Source organism: Chelonia mydas, chromosome 6 (assembly GCF_015237465.2).
Source record: "Chelonia mydas isolate rCheMyd1 chromosome 6, rCheMyd1.pri.v2, whole genome shotgun sequence".
NCBI lineage: Eukaryota > Metazoa > Chordata > Testudines > Cheloniidae > Chelonia > Chelonia mydas.
The window spans coordinates 16,921,713-16,941,444 of NC_051246.2; the positions used below are offsets into that span (position 1 = coordinate 16,921,713).

At 54.5% G+C, this 19,732-nt stretch overlaps 1 protein-coding gene across 1 annotated transcript; it reads left to right on the forward strand.

Moving 5' to 3' along the window:
* Positions 1-12,730: 12,730 nt before the first annotated feature.
* On the forward strand, positions 12,731-15,280 carry LOC122466354 (glycine-N-acyltransferase-like protein 3). The gene is made up of 5 exons (XM_043549584.1): positions 12,731-12,819; positions 13,102-13,233; positions 14,263-14,370; positions 14,621-14,744; positions 15,105-15,280. The coding sequence occupies exons 2-5, from the start codon at positions 13,156-13,158 to the stop codon at positions 15,260-15,262; spliced, it is 468 nt and encodes a 155-aa protein (XP_043405519.1). The 5' UTR covers positions 12,731-12,819; positions 13,102-13,155; the 3' UTR covers positions 15,263-15,280.
* The last annotated feature ends 4,452 nt before the right edge of the window (positions 15,281-19,732 follow it).

Genomic DNA, 19,732 nt, shown 5'->3' on the forward strand with positions numbered 1-19,732 from the left:
CTGCCTGAGGCTGGACCCAGCCAGGAGGCTCTTGTCCCTGTACATGCTGAACGAGATGTGGGCCGAAAAGCATAACGAGCAGAGTTAGTGGTTCCTCTCTGGCCTGATCCAGCACTTTCTCTACTCCTTCCTCCTGGATGGCGCCGGCCCATCAGCTAGAACCTCATAGACCTATTCCTGTCCCAGGACAGGGGCCGAGGGAGAAGGTTCGGATAGTCCTGGGGTCAGCGTTGGGCCCAGTGGGATGCATAATATTTTCCAGCTCAATCTCCATGGGGCCCGCCCTGCCCCTAGCCCCATAACCGGCCTTATAGGGTCTGTCCTACTCTCCCAAAGAGTTCTGGGTGTGTAATCCCTTCTGCCAGGTGTTGTCTGCAGCAATGAGGGCAGGTTCAAACATCTAGCCTTTCCTTTAGAAAACTAGTGAATACCACAGGCTCAAGCCCCAATCCAGAATTTCTGGGGTCGCTAATTATCTTCCCTGGGAGCCCTTAAGAGGCAAATATTTCCCCACTCCCAAGCCCTGAATCTGTGTATGAAACAAGGAGGGCTTCCATGGTGGGAAAGGGAACCCAGCATCATCTTGGGAAAGCACTGCAATATGTATCCATAGGGTTACCATATTTGAACATTCAAAAAAGAGGACACTCCATGGGGGGCGGGGGATATTTGCTCGCACTCCCCCACCCCTGTCCCCGCCCCAACTCCACCCCTTCCCCAAAGTCCCCACCCCAACTCTGCCCCCTTCCTGCCCCATTGGACCCCTTCCCCAAATCCCCGCCCCAGCCCCGCCTCCTCCCCTGAGCGCACCCCATTCCCCCTCCTCCCCCCTCCCTCCCAGCTGCACGAAACAGCTGTTTCACGGCGCAAGTGCTGGGAGCTAGGGAGAAAAAGCAGGCACTCTCTCGAGGGATCAACAATCACTCTCTTTCTTGAATGATCAACTCTTCTTTGGGGAAAAATAATAATGGCAAAATCCCGGACATGTTTAGATATTTAAAAATTCTTCCTGGATGGCGATTTAAGAACCAAAAAGCCGGACATGTCCAGGAAAATACGGACGTATGGTAACCCTTGTATCCAAGTTGTGAATAATAAGTAAATACCCGCTCCTACCCCATGGTATCTTCAGCCGTGTCCTCCAACTCCTTCCTCCCCCACTGGTGTGAATGACCAAATACAAGTGTCCTTTCAAAAGTTCCTTCCTCCCTCCCTCCTCTACTACGCCCCACTCATATTTGGGGCAGCTGGTAGTGTTATCCCAGAGTCTTTGAGCGCACTCCATAGCTTCCACCTCCAAACCCATCTACGGTGATTCTAGCTATTAGCGCTGGTATTAGGGCATCATTAGACTTCACTCCACCCTGGTTTTACTTCCCACAGCTCCAGCAGATGATCACCACCTTCTCACGGCTTCACAGCAAGAAACTACCCCACTTCTTTGCAAAATCTTCCAGGAAAAAAGATCCACAGTACTTCACACCCTTGAGCGAAGTCCTTACCACCAAGCATGTGGCCATAACAAAAAAAAGCACCTTTCCCTCTCTCTTTAGATCAGGGGTCTCAAACTCAAACACATGAGGACTAGTACATTGGCCCGAGGGCCGCACCACTGACCACCCCCTGACCTGCTGCCCCGGCCCCGCCCCCACTCCACCCCTTCCATGAGGCCCCGCCCCTGCCCCGCCTCTTCCCACCCCTTCCCTGCCCCCATTCCAACCCCGTCCCCGAAATCCCAACCCCAACTCTGCGGGGTGCATCTGGGAGCTCAGGGCAGGGGGTTGGGGCGCAGGAGGGGTGCAGGGTGCAGCAGGGGGCTTAGGCCAGGGGGTTGGGGTGCAGCAGGGGGCTCAGGGCAGGTGGTCGGGGTGCAGGAGGGGTGTGGGGTGCGGCAGGGGGCTTAGGGCAGGGGGTTGGGGTGCGGGGTGCAGCAGGGGGCTCAGGGCAGGGGGTTTTGCTGCAGGAGAGGTTTGGGGGGCAGGTCTGGCCCGGCGTGCACCGGGGGCAGGGCAGGCTCCCTGCCTGCCTGCCCTGCCCCCTTGCCACTCCGGGAAGCGGCCGGCACCTGGGGGAGGGAGGAGGGGGCCACAGGGGTCTGTGTGTTGCCCTGGCCGCGCCTCCAGGTACCTCCCCCGAAGCTCCCATTGGCCGGGAACGGGGAACCACGGCCAATGGGAGCTTTGGGGGAGGTACCTAGAGGATCAGCCAGGGCAACACACAGACCCCCCACCCCAGGTCCCGGCTGCTTCCTGGAGCGGCGCAGGGGCAGCGCAGGCAGGGAGGGAGCCTGCTCTGCCCCCGGTGCACGCTGGGACGAATCCGCTCTAGGTAAATACTGGGCGGGCCGGGGGGGGGCAGCGGGGAGCTGGCAGGCCGCAGAAAATAACCCCGTGGGCCGCGTGTTTGAGACCCCTGCCTTTGTCTCTCCTGCTGTTTCCTCTGAATCAGTTCCCCACCCACAACCACTGAACAGATGCCACTTCAGCAGCAGTTTCCTCCTCCGCTACGCTCCACTCACGGTTTGGTGTCAGCTGTTGGCCTCGTCCCAGAGCCTGGTGTCAGGCAGGCCTGTGCCCTATCCTTTGAGAAATGCCAGCTGGGCCAGCCCTCAGGCTCCACCACTTCACCCAGCTCTGGTGATTTCAGCCTCGTTTGCACGGGGTAAGGGAGGGCTGCCCAGAGCTGCCTCAGCCCTGCTGCCTCCTTCTGCTGCTTTGGCAAAGGGCCACCTCGGTGTTGCCTCCCAGTGAAGAGTTTTCTGACTGCAAATCTGACCCCCCAACCCCCATTTCTCCAGCAGACCCACAACGCCACAGTGAACATTAACCGCGGGAACCCGGCTGGGCACAAAATGCTGGTGGATTCACAACCCTCGTTCAAAGTTGTTCTTACCCAGCCACAGACAGGAGTGTCACCCCTCAGCCACCACTCTGCACCCAGGTGGCCAGGCTGCTTCAGGGAATGGGGAATGGCACACGGGGCCTTTTTTCCTTCTAGGGGGCCTCCAGACACAGGCCCGGCTGACTTGGAAGGGGTGGGGTGGAGGAGCAGGCAAATCAATCATTCCACTGGGCTCTATGTCTCTCCTGGCAGGTGGCATCAGACAACTCTGATTTCTACCAACGTGGACGCAGAGTTCTACTGGGCCGTGCTGGGCAGCGCGGGCGTGATCAAGTGAGGTTAGGTCTTCTGCATCCACGGCAATGTCTGGGGCTGCCTCCTTCTGAGCCCCACAGCCACTGCATGTCCCCCCTACCATCTGGGGCCAAACTCCAGCAGACTCTGACACTGCCAGACCCTGAGTCTCCAGGTCCCCACAGTTCCCACCAGGCTGCTCCCATGTGCCCCATGGGCTCAGGACAGGATTGGCTCACTTGGTGCAGGCTCCCTTTTGTGAGACCTGCATACCAGTGGGTCAGCTTGGTACCCTCTCCTGCCCATATTCCAAGCTGGGCCCCCCACAGCCACGTTCCCCATTCAGGGCTGCCACTGCTCAGGGCCTGTTGCCACCTCCTGTAGGGCTCCAGGATGGGGTGTACGAGGCCTTGAGGTACATCACTTGGGCCAAGGGGGTGCAGCTGGAGGCATCCAACTACTCCACCTACCTCCACCCGGATCGCAGCACCATGCCTGAGATCTGGTCAGTGTCTGCCTGGGGGTGGGCACAGTGGGGTGGACCGAGTAACTGGAAGGCCCACAGACTGGCCAGCTGGCCCCATTCCTCACCCCATCTGGGACCCAGGCACAGGGGCTCATGATACCAATTGCAGTATCCCACTGGGATTGGCACTGCCCACACAGCCTGCTCTCTGGCTCCTCAGGGACCCCACAGACAGCTCAGGCACGGGGTGTGTGTGTGGTGGGCTCCTGATTCCCCAACACCAGAGGTGTCATTTCAGAAAAAACTGAGGGGGCAGGAAGATCAAAGCTGTGTGTGAACATTACAGGCGATCCTGTACCCTGCAGAGCCAGGTGGGACAAAAAGTGGAGCAGATAGACCCATGGGGGGAGGGCAAGCCAAGATCTAGAGGGGCAATAGCCTCCCTTTCTCCATAGCAAATGATGGCCCTGCCCAACAGTTGCCCGCCCTGCACCCCTGGAGACCTGCACCCTGGCAAGCAGCCCAGGCAGAGCACAGACAGCTACCAGCCACTTGCCCCATGCCACGGCTCCATGAGCCACAAGGGCCCCCCGGGGGCAGGGGCATCTTCCCTCCCCAAAGCCTGTTTAGTCATCAGCAGCTCATTCAGGCCCCCAGCAAAGGGCCTGGCTCCCGGGGATGCTCTGGGAATGGGGAGAAGCTTCCCTGAGGAACGAGATACCCCCTCTGAGACCCGCCGAGCAGGGACATGACACAGCGCTGCTCCCACCTGTGTTAGCAGGGAAAGGCCCCATGCACCCCACTTCTCTGAGCCAGCCAGCTGGCCAGCCCCAGGGCCGGATCAGAGCCAGCACCCATTGAGGTCCCCACCTTCCCATTCCCCACCTCCTGAGCCATCCTGTCCCTCCCTTCCCTTGGCTCTACCCTGCCCCTTTGATCTCCCCAGGCTGGACTCTGCCATGAGGCTCTCGTCCCTGGACGTCTCCCACGCCGACCTGCCGAATGAGACGTGGCCCCATGGAGGGACTGAGCAGAGCTGGCAGTACTTGGCCAACCTGATCTGCCACTTCCCAAGCTTCTGCCTCCTGGATGCCACTGGCCACCCTGTCAGCTGGAGCCTCATGGACCCCTTTGGTGCCATGGTGCATGGCTACACCCTGCCCCAGCACCCTAGGCACTGCTACATGCGGGTGCTCAGCACCATGACAGCAAAGTGGATGCATGCGTGAGGCTGCCCCATCTTTGGCCATGTAGCCCTGGACAACCTCCCCATACAGAGGCTACAGGAGAGCCAGGGCTTCCAGTGCCAGCCCAGCCTGTGCCATCATTATCCACACCCCAGAGCCAGTGATGGCTCCCGTCTGAGCCCCCTGACCCAGCACCAGCCACCCCCTCTTACCTAAGTTCCCTTCCCCAGAAACCTCTATGGGGCAGGGCTGAAGGCCAACAGGGTGGCCAGGAAAATCCAGGGCTCCGCATTGGGCCCCATGGAGCTAGAAACATCTCCCATCTCTCCAGCACCTCTCCATAAAATAGCACACACCAGCCTCATAGGTGGGGTGGGGCCCAACAAAATTCATGGTCCATTTTGGTCAATATCACAGGATTTTATAAATCATAAACTTCATGGTTCCGGATATTTAAATCTGAAATGTCAGTGTTGAAATCGTGGGGGGTTCCCGACCAAAAATGCAGCTGTAGGGGCAGGTTGCAAGGCCATTCTGGGGGAGGTCACAGCATTGCCACCCGTAGTTCTGAGCAGCTGCTGGCAGCAGTGCTGCATTGAGAGCTGGGTGGCTGGGTGGCTGCTGGCCTGGAGCCCAGCTCTGAGGGCAGTGTTGCTACCAGCAGCAGCGTAGAAGTGAGGGTGACATAGTATTGGGGGGGCTGTCACTTTGGGGAGGGGGGCAGGTCCAGCCTTATGGGTGCTGTGGCACAAACACAGCCAGCCCAAGGCCCCTTTAACCACCGAGTGGTAGGTCTGGATCCAGGAAGGGGCAGGTCTAGGGCACCCCAGCTGAGGGCTCCTCCTGTGCACTGGGCTCTACACTCCAACCTCCAGAACCTCCCCTGGCTGCAGGAAGCTGCTGCTGGTGGTGGCGCAGAAGTGCGGGTGGAAATATCACACCATGAACCCTCACTTCCGGGCTGCTGCTGGTGGCATCGCTGCCTTAAGAGCTGGGCTCCTGGTCTGCAGCCGTCACTTTCCAGCTGCCCTGCTTCTAAAGAAGCACTGTCACCAGCAGCTGCGGAGGACTATGGGTAACAATCCTGCAACCCCCCTACAATAGCCAGATTTCCTGGGGTAGACCAGATTTCATGATCGGTAATGCATTTTTCACAGCCGTGAATTTGGTAGGGCCCTACTCATGGGGCCAGCCACCGCAGCTCCATAACCAGCCTCCCTGGGTAGAACTTACCCTCAGTCCTATCAACGTAGCACCCTGTAGTCCAGCTCCCCTTTGCTGCCCCATTCCTTAACTTGTAGACATCCTAGCAACTGTAACAATCTCCCATCCAATAAAGCTGTATGTCAGCCACAGCTCACAGGCCAGTATCAATGTGGCTGAATGGCCGGCCGTAAGTTCATATCCAACCCTTGAGAGAAGTCTGAGAACAAACCATTCTTGCTGCTACAACCTGACTCTGCCAAAGGGGTTTTTAATCTTATTATTTGGGGCTGTGGGGGAAATGTAATTGCAGGATAGCAGAAGATTCAGAAGGCGCTTAAACTAGTAACAAATAAATAAATGCCATATGTAAATGTTCGCTGGGAGGGGGGATTAGGAGGCAGGGAGAAATAGGGGTAGAGGGGATTGGGGCTGCAGGAAAGGGAAGGGGAGTATTGGGAGATCTGAGTCGTTAGGAGATTTCAGGTGAGGGAGTGGGATATTGGGACAGGATATAAGGTGGTGGGAGGGAGGCTGAGCGGGTGTCAGTCACACTCATATTCTCCCCTCCCATATGTGCCCTGAGATCTGGAGGGGGTCTGTTGCTCTGGGGGTGTCTGAGCCCATCTCCTTGCCCCTGTGTCTGCCAGGATCGGGAGTCCCTGCTCCTTTACAGGGGTGTCTAACCACTATACTTGCCTCCCCTCAGGTGTGCTGCAATCTAGGGGACCCTTCCTCTCTAGGTGTTATCTGACCTCCTTTCCTTGCCCCACACGTGAGCTGGCATCCAGGGAAGCCCTGTCCCTCTGGCAGGGAGCTGAGTGCAGCCCTCCCAGGAGCATGCACCAAAACCACACCACTAGATCGGGGTGAGGAACTAAGAACAAGAAGGCTTGGTGCAAAACACAAGCTCCCGAGCCCTGACCAGGGGAGAGGGGCTGAGAATACCCACTGAGATGAATGGAGCTATTGTCCCAGGCTGTATCGTCTCAATGGGTGCTCTCCTTTAGTGGATACCATCACACTGAGATCTATGGGCCCCGTCACACAGCTCAGAGCCACCTGTACTTTCAGGATTGTCCCATGACAAATGCCCATTTTTGCCAAAAAAAAAAAAAAAAAAAAAGAGTTGGGATGGCAGGGACATGGCTTAAAAAAGGTTTCAGAGTAGCAGCTGTGTTAGTCTGTAGCCGCAAAAAGAACAGGAGGACTTGTGGCACCTTAGAGACTAACAAATTTATTTGAGCATAAGCTTTCGTGAGCTACAGCTCACTTCATTGGATGCATTCAGTGGAAAATACAGTGGGGAGATTTATATACACAGAGAACATGAAACAATGGGTGTTACCATATACACTGTAAGGAGGGTGATCAGGTAAGGTGAGCTATTACCAGCAGGAGAGCAGGGGGAATGGGGGGAACCTTTTTGCGGCTACAGACTAACACAGCTGCTACTCTGAAACCTTTTTTAAGCCATGTCCCTGCCATCCCAACTCTTTTTTTTTTTTTTTTTTTGGCAAAAATGGGCATTTGTCCCATTTGCTCTTGTTGACTTGATCAGTTGGCAAGAGCAAACAGGACACATGCTCACTTTTGTCAAAAAGTGGGGTGTGGAAGAATGGGAGGGAGGGGAGCGAGCTGTGATGCCAGCCCCACACAGGGAGGGTGGCAGGGCTCGGGTGGGGGCGTAGGCAGGGCTCGAGCAAGCAGTGATGCCAGTCCCAGCCTCGTGTTGGGAGGGGCTCGGTCTAGTCCCATGTGGTGTCCCATTTTCCCTTTGGAAAATATGGTCACCCCATTGAGTGACCCACATTTGAGGTAATTTGAATAAGATGTTCCTGAATAAGTGGTCATTTATGATCTGGAAGATGGCGTGGATTGCACCCTGTGACGTTATTGACATAATCTGGGACCATATAGATCACTGTTGCAATCAAGGTCCTGTAGTGGCACCAAATCTTATATAAAGGGGGTCAAATGAGGTGTCTAAGACAAGGTTATGGTTTGCTGGTTATGATTATACTATCTGTATATGTGTATCATTTTTATAGTTGAAGTTATGAATATTGGCTCTATACTGTCTGTATTTCAAACTTATGCTATGCTTCTGGGGGACACCCCAGACAAGTTGGTGTCAGCTTTGCCTAGCCTGCTTGATGGCCCATTAAGGACCATCAGCTATACAAGTGACCAACTGAGAGAAGGCAGATACGCCTTGCGACTCAGCAAGGTATGCAGGGACTTGCCTATGGAGAGAACTCTGAGGTTTTTCCAGGCCATGTGATGGACAGCTTGTCTTTGGGACAAAGAAAGAGAGACGACATGGCAAGAGACTATAGAAAGCTGCTGCAGCTCCTCCATCTGGTCTTCAATCCTGCTTCTTACCTCTGGAGGAACTTTGCTACGTTGAAGCTTTGAACGAAGGACGGAAAGACCCATCCCAGCTGTGGATGTTCTCCAGAGACGAGATTTGAACCTGCAGTTTATTCCATCACTGCTACAAGCCTGAACCAAGAACTTTGCCATTACTGTATGTAATTGATTCCATTTAACCAATTCTAGCTCTCATCTATTTCTTTTTCTCTTTATCAATAAACCTTTAGATTTTAGATTCTAAAGGATTGGCAACAACGTGATTTGTGGGTAAGATCTGATTTGTATATTGACCTGGGTCTGGGGCTTGGTCCTTTGGGATCGGGAGAACCTTTTTTCTTTTACGGGGGTATTGGTTTTCATAACCATTTGTCCCCATAACAAGTGGCACTGGTGGTGATACTGGGAAACTGGAGTGTCTAAGGGAATTGCTTGTGTGACTTGTGGTTAGCCAGTGGGGTAAAACCAAAGTCCTCTCTATCTGTCTGGTTTGGTTTCCCTTAGAGCTGGAAAAACCCCAGCCTTGGGCTGTAACTGCTCTGCTTTAAGCAATTTGTCCTGAATTGGCACTCTCAGTTGGGTCCCACCAGAACCAGCATCGTTACACACCCTCAGCAAGTTTGCAGATGACACTAAACTGGGAGGAGAGGGAGATACGCTGGAGGGTAGAGATAGAATACAGATGGCCCTAGACAAATTAGAGGATTGGGCCAAAAGAAATCTGATGAGGTTCAACAAGGACAAGTGCAGAGTCCTGCACTTAGGACGGAAGAATCCCATGCACCGCTACAGACTAGGGACCGAGTGGCTCAGCAGCAGTTCTGTAGAAAAGGACCTAGGGGTTACACTAGATGAGAAGCTGGATATGAGTCAACAGTGTGCCCTTGTTGCCAAGAAGGCCAATGGCATTTTGGGCTGTATATGTAGGGGCATTGCCAGCAGATCGAGGGACGTGATCGTTCCCCTCTATTCGACATTGGTGAGGCCTCATCTGGAGTACTGTGTCCAGTTTTGGGTCCCACACTACAAGAAGGATGTGGAAAAATTGGAAAGAGTCCAGCGGAGGGCAACAAAAATGATTAGGGGACTGGAACACATGAGTTATGAGGAGAGGCTGAGGGAACTGGGATTGTTTAGTCTGCAGAAGAGAAGAATGAGGGGGGATTTGATAGCTGCTTTCAACTACCTGAAAGGGGTTCCAAAGAGGATGGATCTAGACTGTTCTCAGTGGTAGAAGATGACAGAACGAGGAGTAATGGTCTCAAGTTGCAGTGGGGGAGGTTTAGGTTGGATATTAGGAAAAACTTTTTCACTCGGAGGGTGGTGAAGCACTGGAATGGGTATCCTAGGGCGGTGGTGGAATCTCCTTCCTTAGAGGTTTTTAAGGTCAGGCTTGACAAAGCCTGGCTGGGATGATTTAGGGTGTGGCTACACTTGCAGATGTAGAGTGCTGTGAGTTAAACCCGCCTTCGTACAGCGCAGTAGAAAAAGCGCTGCAATCTGTCCACACTGACAGCTGCAAGCGCACTGGCGTGGCTACATTTGTGGCACTTGCAGTGGCATTTGGAGGGATGCATTGTGGGCAACTATCCCACAGAGCACCCCTTCCCATTCTGGCGCTGTGGCTTGTGGGAAGGGGGTGGGGAGTGCGGGGCATTCTGGGTCCTGTCCCAATGCCCCGTGATGCATCGCTTCACATCCCAGCAATCCCTGTGCTTCCGTCCACATTTGGCGCCATCTTTCAATGGTTTTTGTACTGCGCTCTCTGTCTTCCCTTTCGGTCTGCGGGAATGGAGCCCAAACTGCTGAGGAATATGCTGACGAGTCTTGGTGAATCCATGCTGACTGTTCCTGATCACTTTCCTCTCCTCTAAGTGCTTCAAAATGGATTCCTTGAGCACTTGCTCCATGATTTTTCCAGGGACTGAGGTGAGGCTGACCGGGCTGTAGTTCCCCGGATCCTCCTCCTTCCCTTTTTTAAAGATGGGCACTACATTAGCCTTTTTCCAGTCATCTGGGATCTCCCCCGATCGCCATGAGTTTTCAAAGATAATGACCAATGGTTCTGCAATCACATCTGCCAGCTCCTTTAGCACTCTCAGATACAGCGCTTCCTGCCCCATGGACTTGTGCTCATCCAGCTTTTCTAAATAGTCCCGAACCACTTCTTTCTCCACAGAGGGCTGGTCACCTCCTCCCCATACTATGCTGCCCAGTGCAGTACTCTGGGAGCTGACCTTGTTTGTGAAGACAGAGGCAAAAAAAGCATGGAGTACATTAGCTTTTTCCACATCCTCTGTCACTAGGTTGTCTCCCCCATTCAGTATGGGGCCCACTCTTTCCCTGACCTTCTTCTTGTTGCTAACATACCTGTAGAAACCCTTCTTGTTACTCTTAACATCCCTTGCTAGCTGCTACTCCAAGTGTGATTTGGCCTTCCTGATTTCACTCCTGCCTGCCTCAGCAATATTTTTATGCTCCTGCCTGGTCATTTGTCCAAGCTTCCATTTCTTGTAAGCTTCTTTTTTATGTTTAAGATCAGCAAGGATTTCACTGTTAAGCCAAGCTGGTTGCCTGCCATATTTACTGTTCTTTCTACACATCGGGATGGTTTGTTCCTGCAACTTCAATAATTATTCTTTAAAATACATAAAATACATAAAATTTATTTGGGCATAAGCTTTCGTGGGCTATAACCCACTTCATCAGATGCATGGAGTGAAAAATACAATAAGCAGAATATATATTATAGCACATGGAAGGATGGGAGTTGCCTTACCAAGTGGGGGGTCAGTGCTAATGAGGCCAATTCAGTTAGGGTGGATGTGGCCATTGCCAACAGTTGACAAGAAGCGGTGAATATCAACAGAGGGGAAATTACTTTTTGTAGTGACCCAGCTGGGTGTGTCCTTGCCTGTGGATGGCTGTGTAAGTGCAGTGTGTATCAGAGGTTTGTAGCTTGACATCAGCATCACAGTGTGAGAGACAGACCAAGCTGGTGGGTTTGGAGGACTCAGCGGTCCCATAGTCCAGGTTGCACACTGGGGACCCTGTCACAGGGGACTCCCTGCTTCAGCCCCCACGTAGGGACCCCAACACTGGAGGTGTCATTTCAGAAAAAGTCAGGGGGCCGGGGGTTGAACATTACAGGTGATAATATCCTGCAACGCAAGGTGGGGCAAAAAGTGGAGCAGATAGACCTATTAAAAGTTGGGGGGGGGGGTAACCAAGGCCGGGGTGGGGGGGGGAATGTCTCCTTACTCCATAGCAAATGAGGCCCGACTCGCACATCTAGAGATCTGCACCCTGGCAAGCAGCCCAGGCAAAGCACAGACAGTCACCGATCACATTTCCTCCACTAGCCATCAGCCCCATGCCACAGCTCTGCCAGCCACAAGGGCCCAGCCTGGGCAGGGGCGTCCTCCCTCTCTAAAGCCCGTTCAGTCATTGGTGGCTCACTCAGGCCCCCAGCAAAGGGTCTGGCTCCCGAGGGCACTCTGGGAATAGAGAGAAGCAAGGGAGGCGACTGTGTTTGTGAGAACCCCAGAGACTCAGCATCCCAGGAAGTCACATGGGAATGCAGAGATAAGAGGAGGGAGAGTCAAGATGGATCCCTGAGAGCTGCACGTATTGAGGCAGTTGCTGCTGCCAACACGACCTCTGCCTTCAGCTCGTCTTTGCCAAGACAACCTGAGGATTCTCTGATACAGGATTCCAGCTGAGTAATAAATGTGACGCTGAGTTGCTGCAGATACGGATTGCATTGCGCACGGCAGGTAACGAACCATGACAGCCCCTTGCCATCTTGTCATAGGTAGAAATCTGCCCAGCCTGGACCTCTTGGCTGCTCCCCAATACTGATAGGGACCCAGGCAAGATCCCAGCCAGAGCATGATGAGCAAATCAGGCACAGAGCCTCCTAGGGCACACAAGCCTCAGGGGACAGGACTGGGGGAGACACAGAGCAGAGGAAAGCACAAAGCCAAGGAGAGGGGCCCAGATTGGGGGCTCCCAGCACAACCCTCAAATCAAAGCAATAGACAGAAACTGAAAGCTAGGAAGGAGCTGCTCTGTGGGAGCCCAGGGCTGGGACAGCAGGGGCTGTGGGTCGGGATTGAGGGGCACAAGCAGAACTGGTTTGCCCATGCCCCACTCTTGGCTGTGCTTGTGTTTCCTCAGAATTCTACTCCACTGGCCCCAGGAAATCGTTTCACCCCTCACTGCCCATGGAAGGAGCCCGATGGTGCCTTGCAATTGCAGGGACGTGGCTGCCCCAACTCCGGGCCAGGCACAGACTCTGTTAATGGTTCATTTGCTCAGGGATAAGAGGCTGGAGCAGCCCCAACGGAGAGCAAGATGTGGCGGGGACAGGGCCACCAGCCACTGCCAGGCAGGGACCTCACTGCCCCCCAGGCACCCTGTCTGCCAAATTCTCCAGGGTTCCCCTTATCCCAGGTGAGTGGGAGCTACTGGGATTCCCAAGTCCTGCACAGACCTGCCCTGGCATGGCTGGGGCCAGACACACAGACAGGGATTGCTATTGTAGAATCCTTGGTGAGTACAGAGACTGGCTTCTTATTGTAGGATCTCTGGGGAGCACAGGGGCTGCACCCAGACTGCTTTATTGCAGGTTTGTTATTGCAGGGGTGGGAGGTTACACACACCCTGCCAGCTTCTGTTGTGACATGGGGGGATAGACACAGGTAACTGATGGGTTTCTCTCCTTCACCCACCCAGGTGCCCCCCACGCCACACCCGCTGGAATCTGCCAAGGGTCCGTCCCCATCAGAGATGCTGATCCTGAGCCGCTCCTCCAAGCTGAGGCTGCTGGAGGGGACACTACGGAGGCACTTGCCTGAGACGCTGCCGGTGACATGGCTGTGCCTAACCGCACTGCCCACACCCCAGGGCCAGGACTCAACCCTCCCGCCCCTCCATGGGGCAGAGAGCAGGGGAAGGTCCCTCTGACTCCCCTGGGAGATGGGTTAGAGATCAGGCCGGAGAGGCAGGCCCCTCCCCCCCAGATGCTGGCTGCTCTCCCAGCCACCCGCTCTTCCCTCGTGCCTCCCAAAGTCCAAACCCAGCTCCAATTCCTGCTGCTCACGCAGTGTAGCCGGCGGGACCTCCCCAACCAATCACAGGGCAAGTTGGCTCCATATCAGCCAATCACATCACAGGCAGGCCAGGCACCGTGTCAGCCAATCACTGCATGGGCGGCCTCCGTGACAGCTAATCAGAGAGCTGGGTAGCTCTGCCTTCCTCCATGGCTCCATGCCCATCACGTGGCTCAAGTGTGTGGGGGGTCACCAGCCCCCTTGTCCTCCCCCACCCTCCCATGCCCAGGGTCTCCCCTGCGATACCAGCCCAGAGGCCACAAATCAGGGGTCAGACCCCAAAAGTCAGGATAGTAAAGCTGGGGGGGACAGGGGAAGAAGAGGCAGGCCCCCACAGCTTCCCCACTCATATGCCCTGCCCCATGTCTCCCCCCAACACTCACTCCCTCCACATACCTGCACCTTCCTTGACCCTCACACTGATCCCTAGTGTCACCCCACATCCCCCCACTCGTCCCCCAATCCCCTCTCCTTGCTGCTCCCCACATTCTCCTGCAACCCCCCAGTCTGTGCTTCCCAGAGCCTGGAGGAAGCCATTTTCCCTGGCCTTTGCCCCCTGAAATCATTGTGAGGTGGCAGTCATCTTGACTAAGGGCAGACTGTGGTGTCAGCCCAGTTGGCAAGGACGGCCATTTTTGAGAAGGGAAAAATACTCCCCAAAGGCACAGAAGATCATGAGACTCTGAAACCCCCTGATGAATAATGGGAGGCTCCTGACAGAGTCACGAGAGTGGGAATTTCTGCCCCTCCACCAGCTCTGACCCCTGCCCCATGTCTTTGGCAGGTCCTCGGTGCCGTGATGACCATAAACCACAGGAACCCGGCTGGGTACGAGGTGCTGGTGGATTCGTGGCCCGAGTTCAAAGCTGTCCTTACCCGGCCATACAGAGAGGTGCCTCCCCTCAGCCATCGCGCTGCACCTGGGGGCCTGCGGGAATTGGGGGGTGGGGAGTAAGACATGGAGCCTTTCTCCTCTAGGCAGGGGCCAGCCTCGCTCGGAGGGGGGGATTGGGATTTGAGGCCTTTTCCTTCTAGGGGGCCCCAAGGTGGGGGCCAGGCTGGCTCGGGGGGGAAAGGGGGGGTTGGCCGGCAGATCAGTCATTCCACTGGGAGTTCCCCACTCTGCTCCACGTCTCCCCCAGCAGGTGGCATCGGACGTCTCCGATTTCTACACCAACATGTACGCGGCGTTTTATCGGGACCTGGGCGCCTACTGGGCCCTGCCTGGCAACGCCGTCAACTGGAGCCAGGCCTTCTGGAGCCACGGTAACATGAGCCCCACAGCACCAGGGAGAGCCCCACAGCGACTAAGCATATATGTTCTGTCTGGGCCAAACCCCTGGATCCCGCCCTACAGTGCCAGCCCCGAATCCCTCAGATCCCCCCAGTCTGCCAGCTGTATGGGGGACAGGAACATATGGGGTTGCTCCTTCCAGGGCTGGGCTGGGGTTGGCTCAGCTGAGCACATCCTTTTCCCTAAGGGCTGGGGCCAGTAGGTTTGGAAACTCAGACTCCTGCCCCTCCCGCCCCCTGTGCCAGGCTGGGCTCCCCACACATATGGGCACTTTTCTCCCCACCATTCAGTCCCCATCCCCACTGCTCTCAGCTCGTCACTGCCTCCTGCAGGGCTCCAGGATGGGGTGTACGAAGCCTGCAGGGACATCTCCGTGGCTAAAGGGGTCCAGCTGGAAGCGTCCCGCTACTTCACTTACCTCCACCCGGATCCCAGCTCCATGCCTGAAATCCGGTCAGTGTCTGCTTGTGCCACAGGGCTATTCGGATGAGCTATTACCAGCAGGAGAGTGAGTTTGTGTGTGTATGGGGGTGGGGGAGTGAGAAAACCTGGATTTGTGCTGGAAATGGCCCACTTTGATTTTCATGCAGGTTGTAAGGAGAGTGGTCACTTTGGATAGGCTATTACCAGCAGGAGAGTGAGTTTGTGTGTGTGGTTTTTGGAGGGGGGTGAGGGGGTGAGAGAACCTGGATTTCTGCAGGAAATGGCCCACCTTGATTATCATATATATTGTGAAGACAGTGGTCACTTTGGATGGGCTATTACCAACAAGAGAGTGAGTTTGTCTGTGGGGGGGCGGAGGGTGAGAAAACCTGGATTTGTGCTGGAAATGGCCCAACTTGACGATCACTTTAGATAAGCTATTACCAGCAGGAGAGTGGGGTGGGAGGAGGTATTGTTTCATGGTGTCTGTGTATATAATGTCTTCTGCAATTTCCACAGTATGCATCCGATGAAGTGAGCTGTAGCTCACGAAGGCTCATGCTCAAATAAATTGGTTAGTCTCTAAGGTGCCACAAGTCCTCCTTTTCTTTTTGCGAATACAGACTAACACGGCTGTTACTCTGAAACCTAACCCATGATGTTCCACATGGATACAAACCAGTTCCTATGCCAAGGACTCCCTCAGTCTGTCTCAGTAACTCAAAGGTTAAATACCTCTCGGGGATGTTGATTATCTTCAAACCAAACTTCACTATCCCCAAGGACTCCTGGCCTGAGGTCACACTCAAAAGCAATCCAGACGTGTTAAATTTAGCACCACACAGCCAAGACACCCAAAATCCCCTTAACTCCACCCACCGGCATTGACCAATAGCAGGAAGCGTTTCTGGCTTTGTGATCCCAGCTGCGATTACACTGACTATTGAAGACACCTTTGAGTATTTCCCCTTTACAGCGGCACTCCCTGGCACTACTGGGACCTCGTGGGCAAGGGGGATGGCAGAATTACAGCTAGGGCCATGCAACAGTTTCCCATTTTTCAACCCACTTTTCAAATGAAATTTTCCCAAAAGAGGTTCTGCTTGTTCCCAGAGTGTCGGCTTTGTGTCCAGACACTGAGGGCCTGAAAACCAAAGTGTTCTGGCTGCGTAACCCGGTCTGCAGGGTGATGTGTGCAGCAACAAGGGTCCGGTCAAATATCTAGGGCTTCCTTTGGTAAATTAACCAATAGCACCAGTTGGAGCCATCCTACCAAATTTCTAGGATCACTAAATATTTTCCCTGGAGGGACTTTAAAAGGCAAACTGAGTGAGTATGAAACAAGTTTCCACAGTATGCATCCGATGAAGTGAGCTGTAGCTCACGAAAGCTTATGCTCAAATAAATTGGTTAGTCTCTAAGGTGCCACAAGTACTCCTTTTTTTTTTGAAACAAGAAGAGCTTTGTTCGAGAGGGCAGGGAAATCAGCACCCAACTGGGGAGAGCACAGCAATTACAACTCACCTATCTGTAGTTAAGAATAATAAGTGAACACCCAGTCCTGCCCTTTAGTGTCCCCAGTTGTGTCCTCTGATTCAGTTCCCTGCCCACAACCACTGAACAGATGCCACTTCAGCAGTGGTTTCCTCCTCTGCTACGCTCCACTCACAGTTTGGTGTCAGCTGTTGGCCTCGTCGCAGAGCCTGGCATCAGACAGGCCTGTGTCCTACTATCCTTTGAGAAATGCCAGCTAGGCCAGCCCTCAGGCTCCACCACCCCACCCAGCTCTGGTGATTTCAGCCTCATTTGTGCGGGGTAAGAGAGGGCTGCCCGGGGCTCCCTCAGCCCTGCTGACACCCTCTGCCGCTTTGGCAAAGGGCCACCTCGGTGCTGCCTCCCAGTGAAGAGTTTTCTGACTTTGTAAAATCTGTCCCTCTGCTCCCCATGGCTCTCGCAGATCCACAGCGCCGTGATGGATAAACTGTGGGAACTCGGCCAAGAGTGAGGTGCTAGTGGATTAGTGGCTGGAGTTCTAAGCCGCGCTGACCCAGCTGCACAGAGAGGTGCCACCCCTCAGCCACCACACTGCACCTGGGGGCTTAGCTGGCTCGGGGAATGTGTAATGGGACACAAGGTTTTTTACCCTCCAGGGGACCCCAGGGCGGGGGCCAGGCTGGCTTGGGGCGGCAGGCAGATCAGTCATTCCAGTGGGAGTTCCCCCTTCTCGGCTCCGTATCTCCCCTGGCCGGCGGCATCAGCTGACTCTGATTTCTACACCAACATGTACATGGCATTCTACAGAGGACGGTGCTGGGCAGCATGGTCACTATCAATTGGGGCCAGGCCTTCTGTATCCACAGTAATGTTGGGGTGCCTCGTCTTGAGCCCCACAGCCACTGCATGTCCCCTCACCGTCTGGGGCCTAACCCCAGCAGCCCCAGACAGTCCCAGCCCGTGAGTCTCCAGGCCCTCCCCAGCTGCTTCCGTAAGCCCCATGGGGTCAGGCTGCTGGGCTGGGATTGGCTCACTTGATGCAGGCCCCCTTTCATGAGACCTGCATGCTGGTGGATTGGCTTGGTCCCCTCTCCTCCCTACCTGCCAGTCTGGGCCCCCCACAGCCACGTTCCCCATTCAGGGCTTCCACTGCTCAGGGTCTGTTGCCACCCCCTGAAGGGCCCCAGGACAGGGTGTTTGAGGGACATTGCTGGGGCCAATGGGGTGCAGCTGGAGGCATCCAACCACTTCAACTACCTCCACCCGATCCCAGCACCATGCCTGAGATCCGGTCAATGCCTGCCTGGGGGTGGGCACAGGGGTTGGACAGCTTCACTGGAAAGCAGCTGGCCCCGCTCCTCACCCTGCCTGGGCCCCAGGCCAATGGCAACATCCCACTGGGATTGACACTGCCTACACATCCTGCTCTCTGGCTGCTCAGGGACCCTGCAGGCTCTAGAGAGCTCAGGCACGGGGTGTTTGGGGTGGGGGTGTGACATTACACTCCATAATCTTTATGAAAATATACTTATGATATGGATATGACATAACTGAGATGCTTTATGCAAGTTGGTTCAGGTGAGATATCATTGGAAAGGTTATGATTTACTGAATGTGATTATCCAATTTGTAAGTGTCACGGAGTCCCTGGGCGATGCTCTGGAACTGCTCCCCATGAAGCCAGTCAGGACTCTGGGGCAGTCGCCTTCCTATGAGCAGCCTGTCATCAGGACACACAGCTCACACAGCTTCCACCTTCCTGGGTCTGACCTCGGAGCGTTCAGCATCCTCTGCCCCTCCGTGCGCTTCCCACAGCGAGTCCGCTCAGGCACGGCTCCTGGGGAAGCCAGAGGGTCCTGCCCCGCAACTTCGCAGTCAGTCGTGACTCTCAGCCAGCCAGTAAAACAGAAGATTTATTAGATGACAGGAACATGGTCTAAAACAGAGCTTGCAGGTGCAGAGAACGGGACCCCTCAGCTGGGTCCATTTTGGGGGGCAGTGAGCCAGACAACCACGTCTGCACTTCACTCCATGTCCCAACCAGCTCCAAACTGAAACTCTCTCCAGCCCCTCCTCCTCTGGGCTTTGTCCCTTTCCCGGGCCAAGAGGTCACCTGATTCCTTTCTTCTCCAACCCTTTAGCTCTCACCTTGTAGGGGGGAAGCACCCAGGCCATCAGTTGCCAGGAAACAGGGTGTCGACCATTCTCCGTGTCCAGACCCCTGCACACCCCTGCCCTCTAGGGCTCTGCAATGATCATACACCCTTATCCCACCCCCTACATACTTAAGAACTGCATAGGGGAAACTGAGGCACCCCCACACTATTCAGAGGAAACATTAAGAACAGTCCCACTTCGTCACATCAAGCCTGTATCATTTCTGTATCTGAAGTTAGGAATATTGACTATGTATCTGTATTTCAAATGTGTTACTTCGGTTGTCACCCCCAACCAGCCCTTCAGGTACAACAATGGAAAAGCCAGACAGGGCTAATGTCCCATTAGCAAAGACAATGGACTGTGAAAGAGCTTAGTCTTCCTCTGGGTGCTCCAGACAGCCTACGAGTAATGGCTGTCACAGCCCTGCAGAGACATGGGTCTGAGTCATCTGGTACTGGACCCACCCCTTGGAATGCCAGTGTTCTTCCACTGCGAGACAAAGGGTTCCCACCATACACAAGAGATATATAAGGTAGGGGAGTGATATGATCATGGTTCTCCTCTGCCTCCCCACCCAAAGAGACACTGAAAAACACCTGGAAACAAGAACTGAACTTAGGGGAGAAAGGTTGAACCCAGGTTGAGAGGGCGTCCAGCCTGTGAGTGGAAATACCTGAAGTCTCAAGCTGCAGGCCAGTGCAGCTGCCTCTCTAGACTTTCTATAATCTACCTGTGACAATAGTTAGGGTGAGAAATTACATTTTATAGCCTGTTTCTTTAGTGAATCAAATTTAGTTTGCGTGTTTTGTTTTATTTGCTTAGTAATCTGCTTTGTTCTGTTTGCTACCCCTTTAACCACTTAAAATTTGCCTGTTATAGTTAA

Coding starts and splice junctions, on each gene's coding strand:
- LOC122466354 (XM_043549584.1), top strand. CDS start 13,156: ATGCTGATCCTGAGCCGCTCCTCCAAGCTGAGGCTGCTGGAGGGGACA. Junction 13,234..14,262: donor ACTTGCCTGAGACGCTGCCG/GTGACATGGCTG, acceptor TGTCTTTGGCAG/GTCCTCGGTGCCGTGATGAC. Junction 14,371..14,620: donor TTACCCGGCCATACAGAGAG/GTGCCTCCCCTC, acceptor CGTCTCCCCCAG/CAGGTGGCATCGGACGTCTC.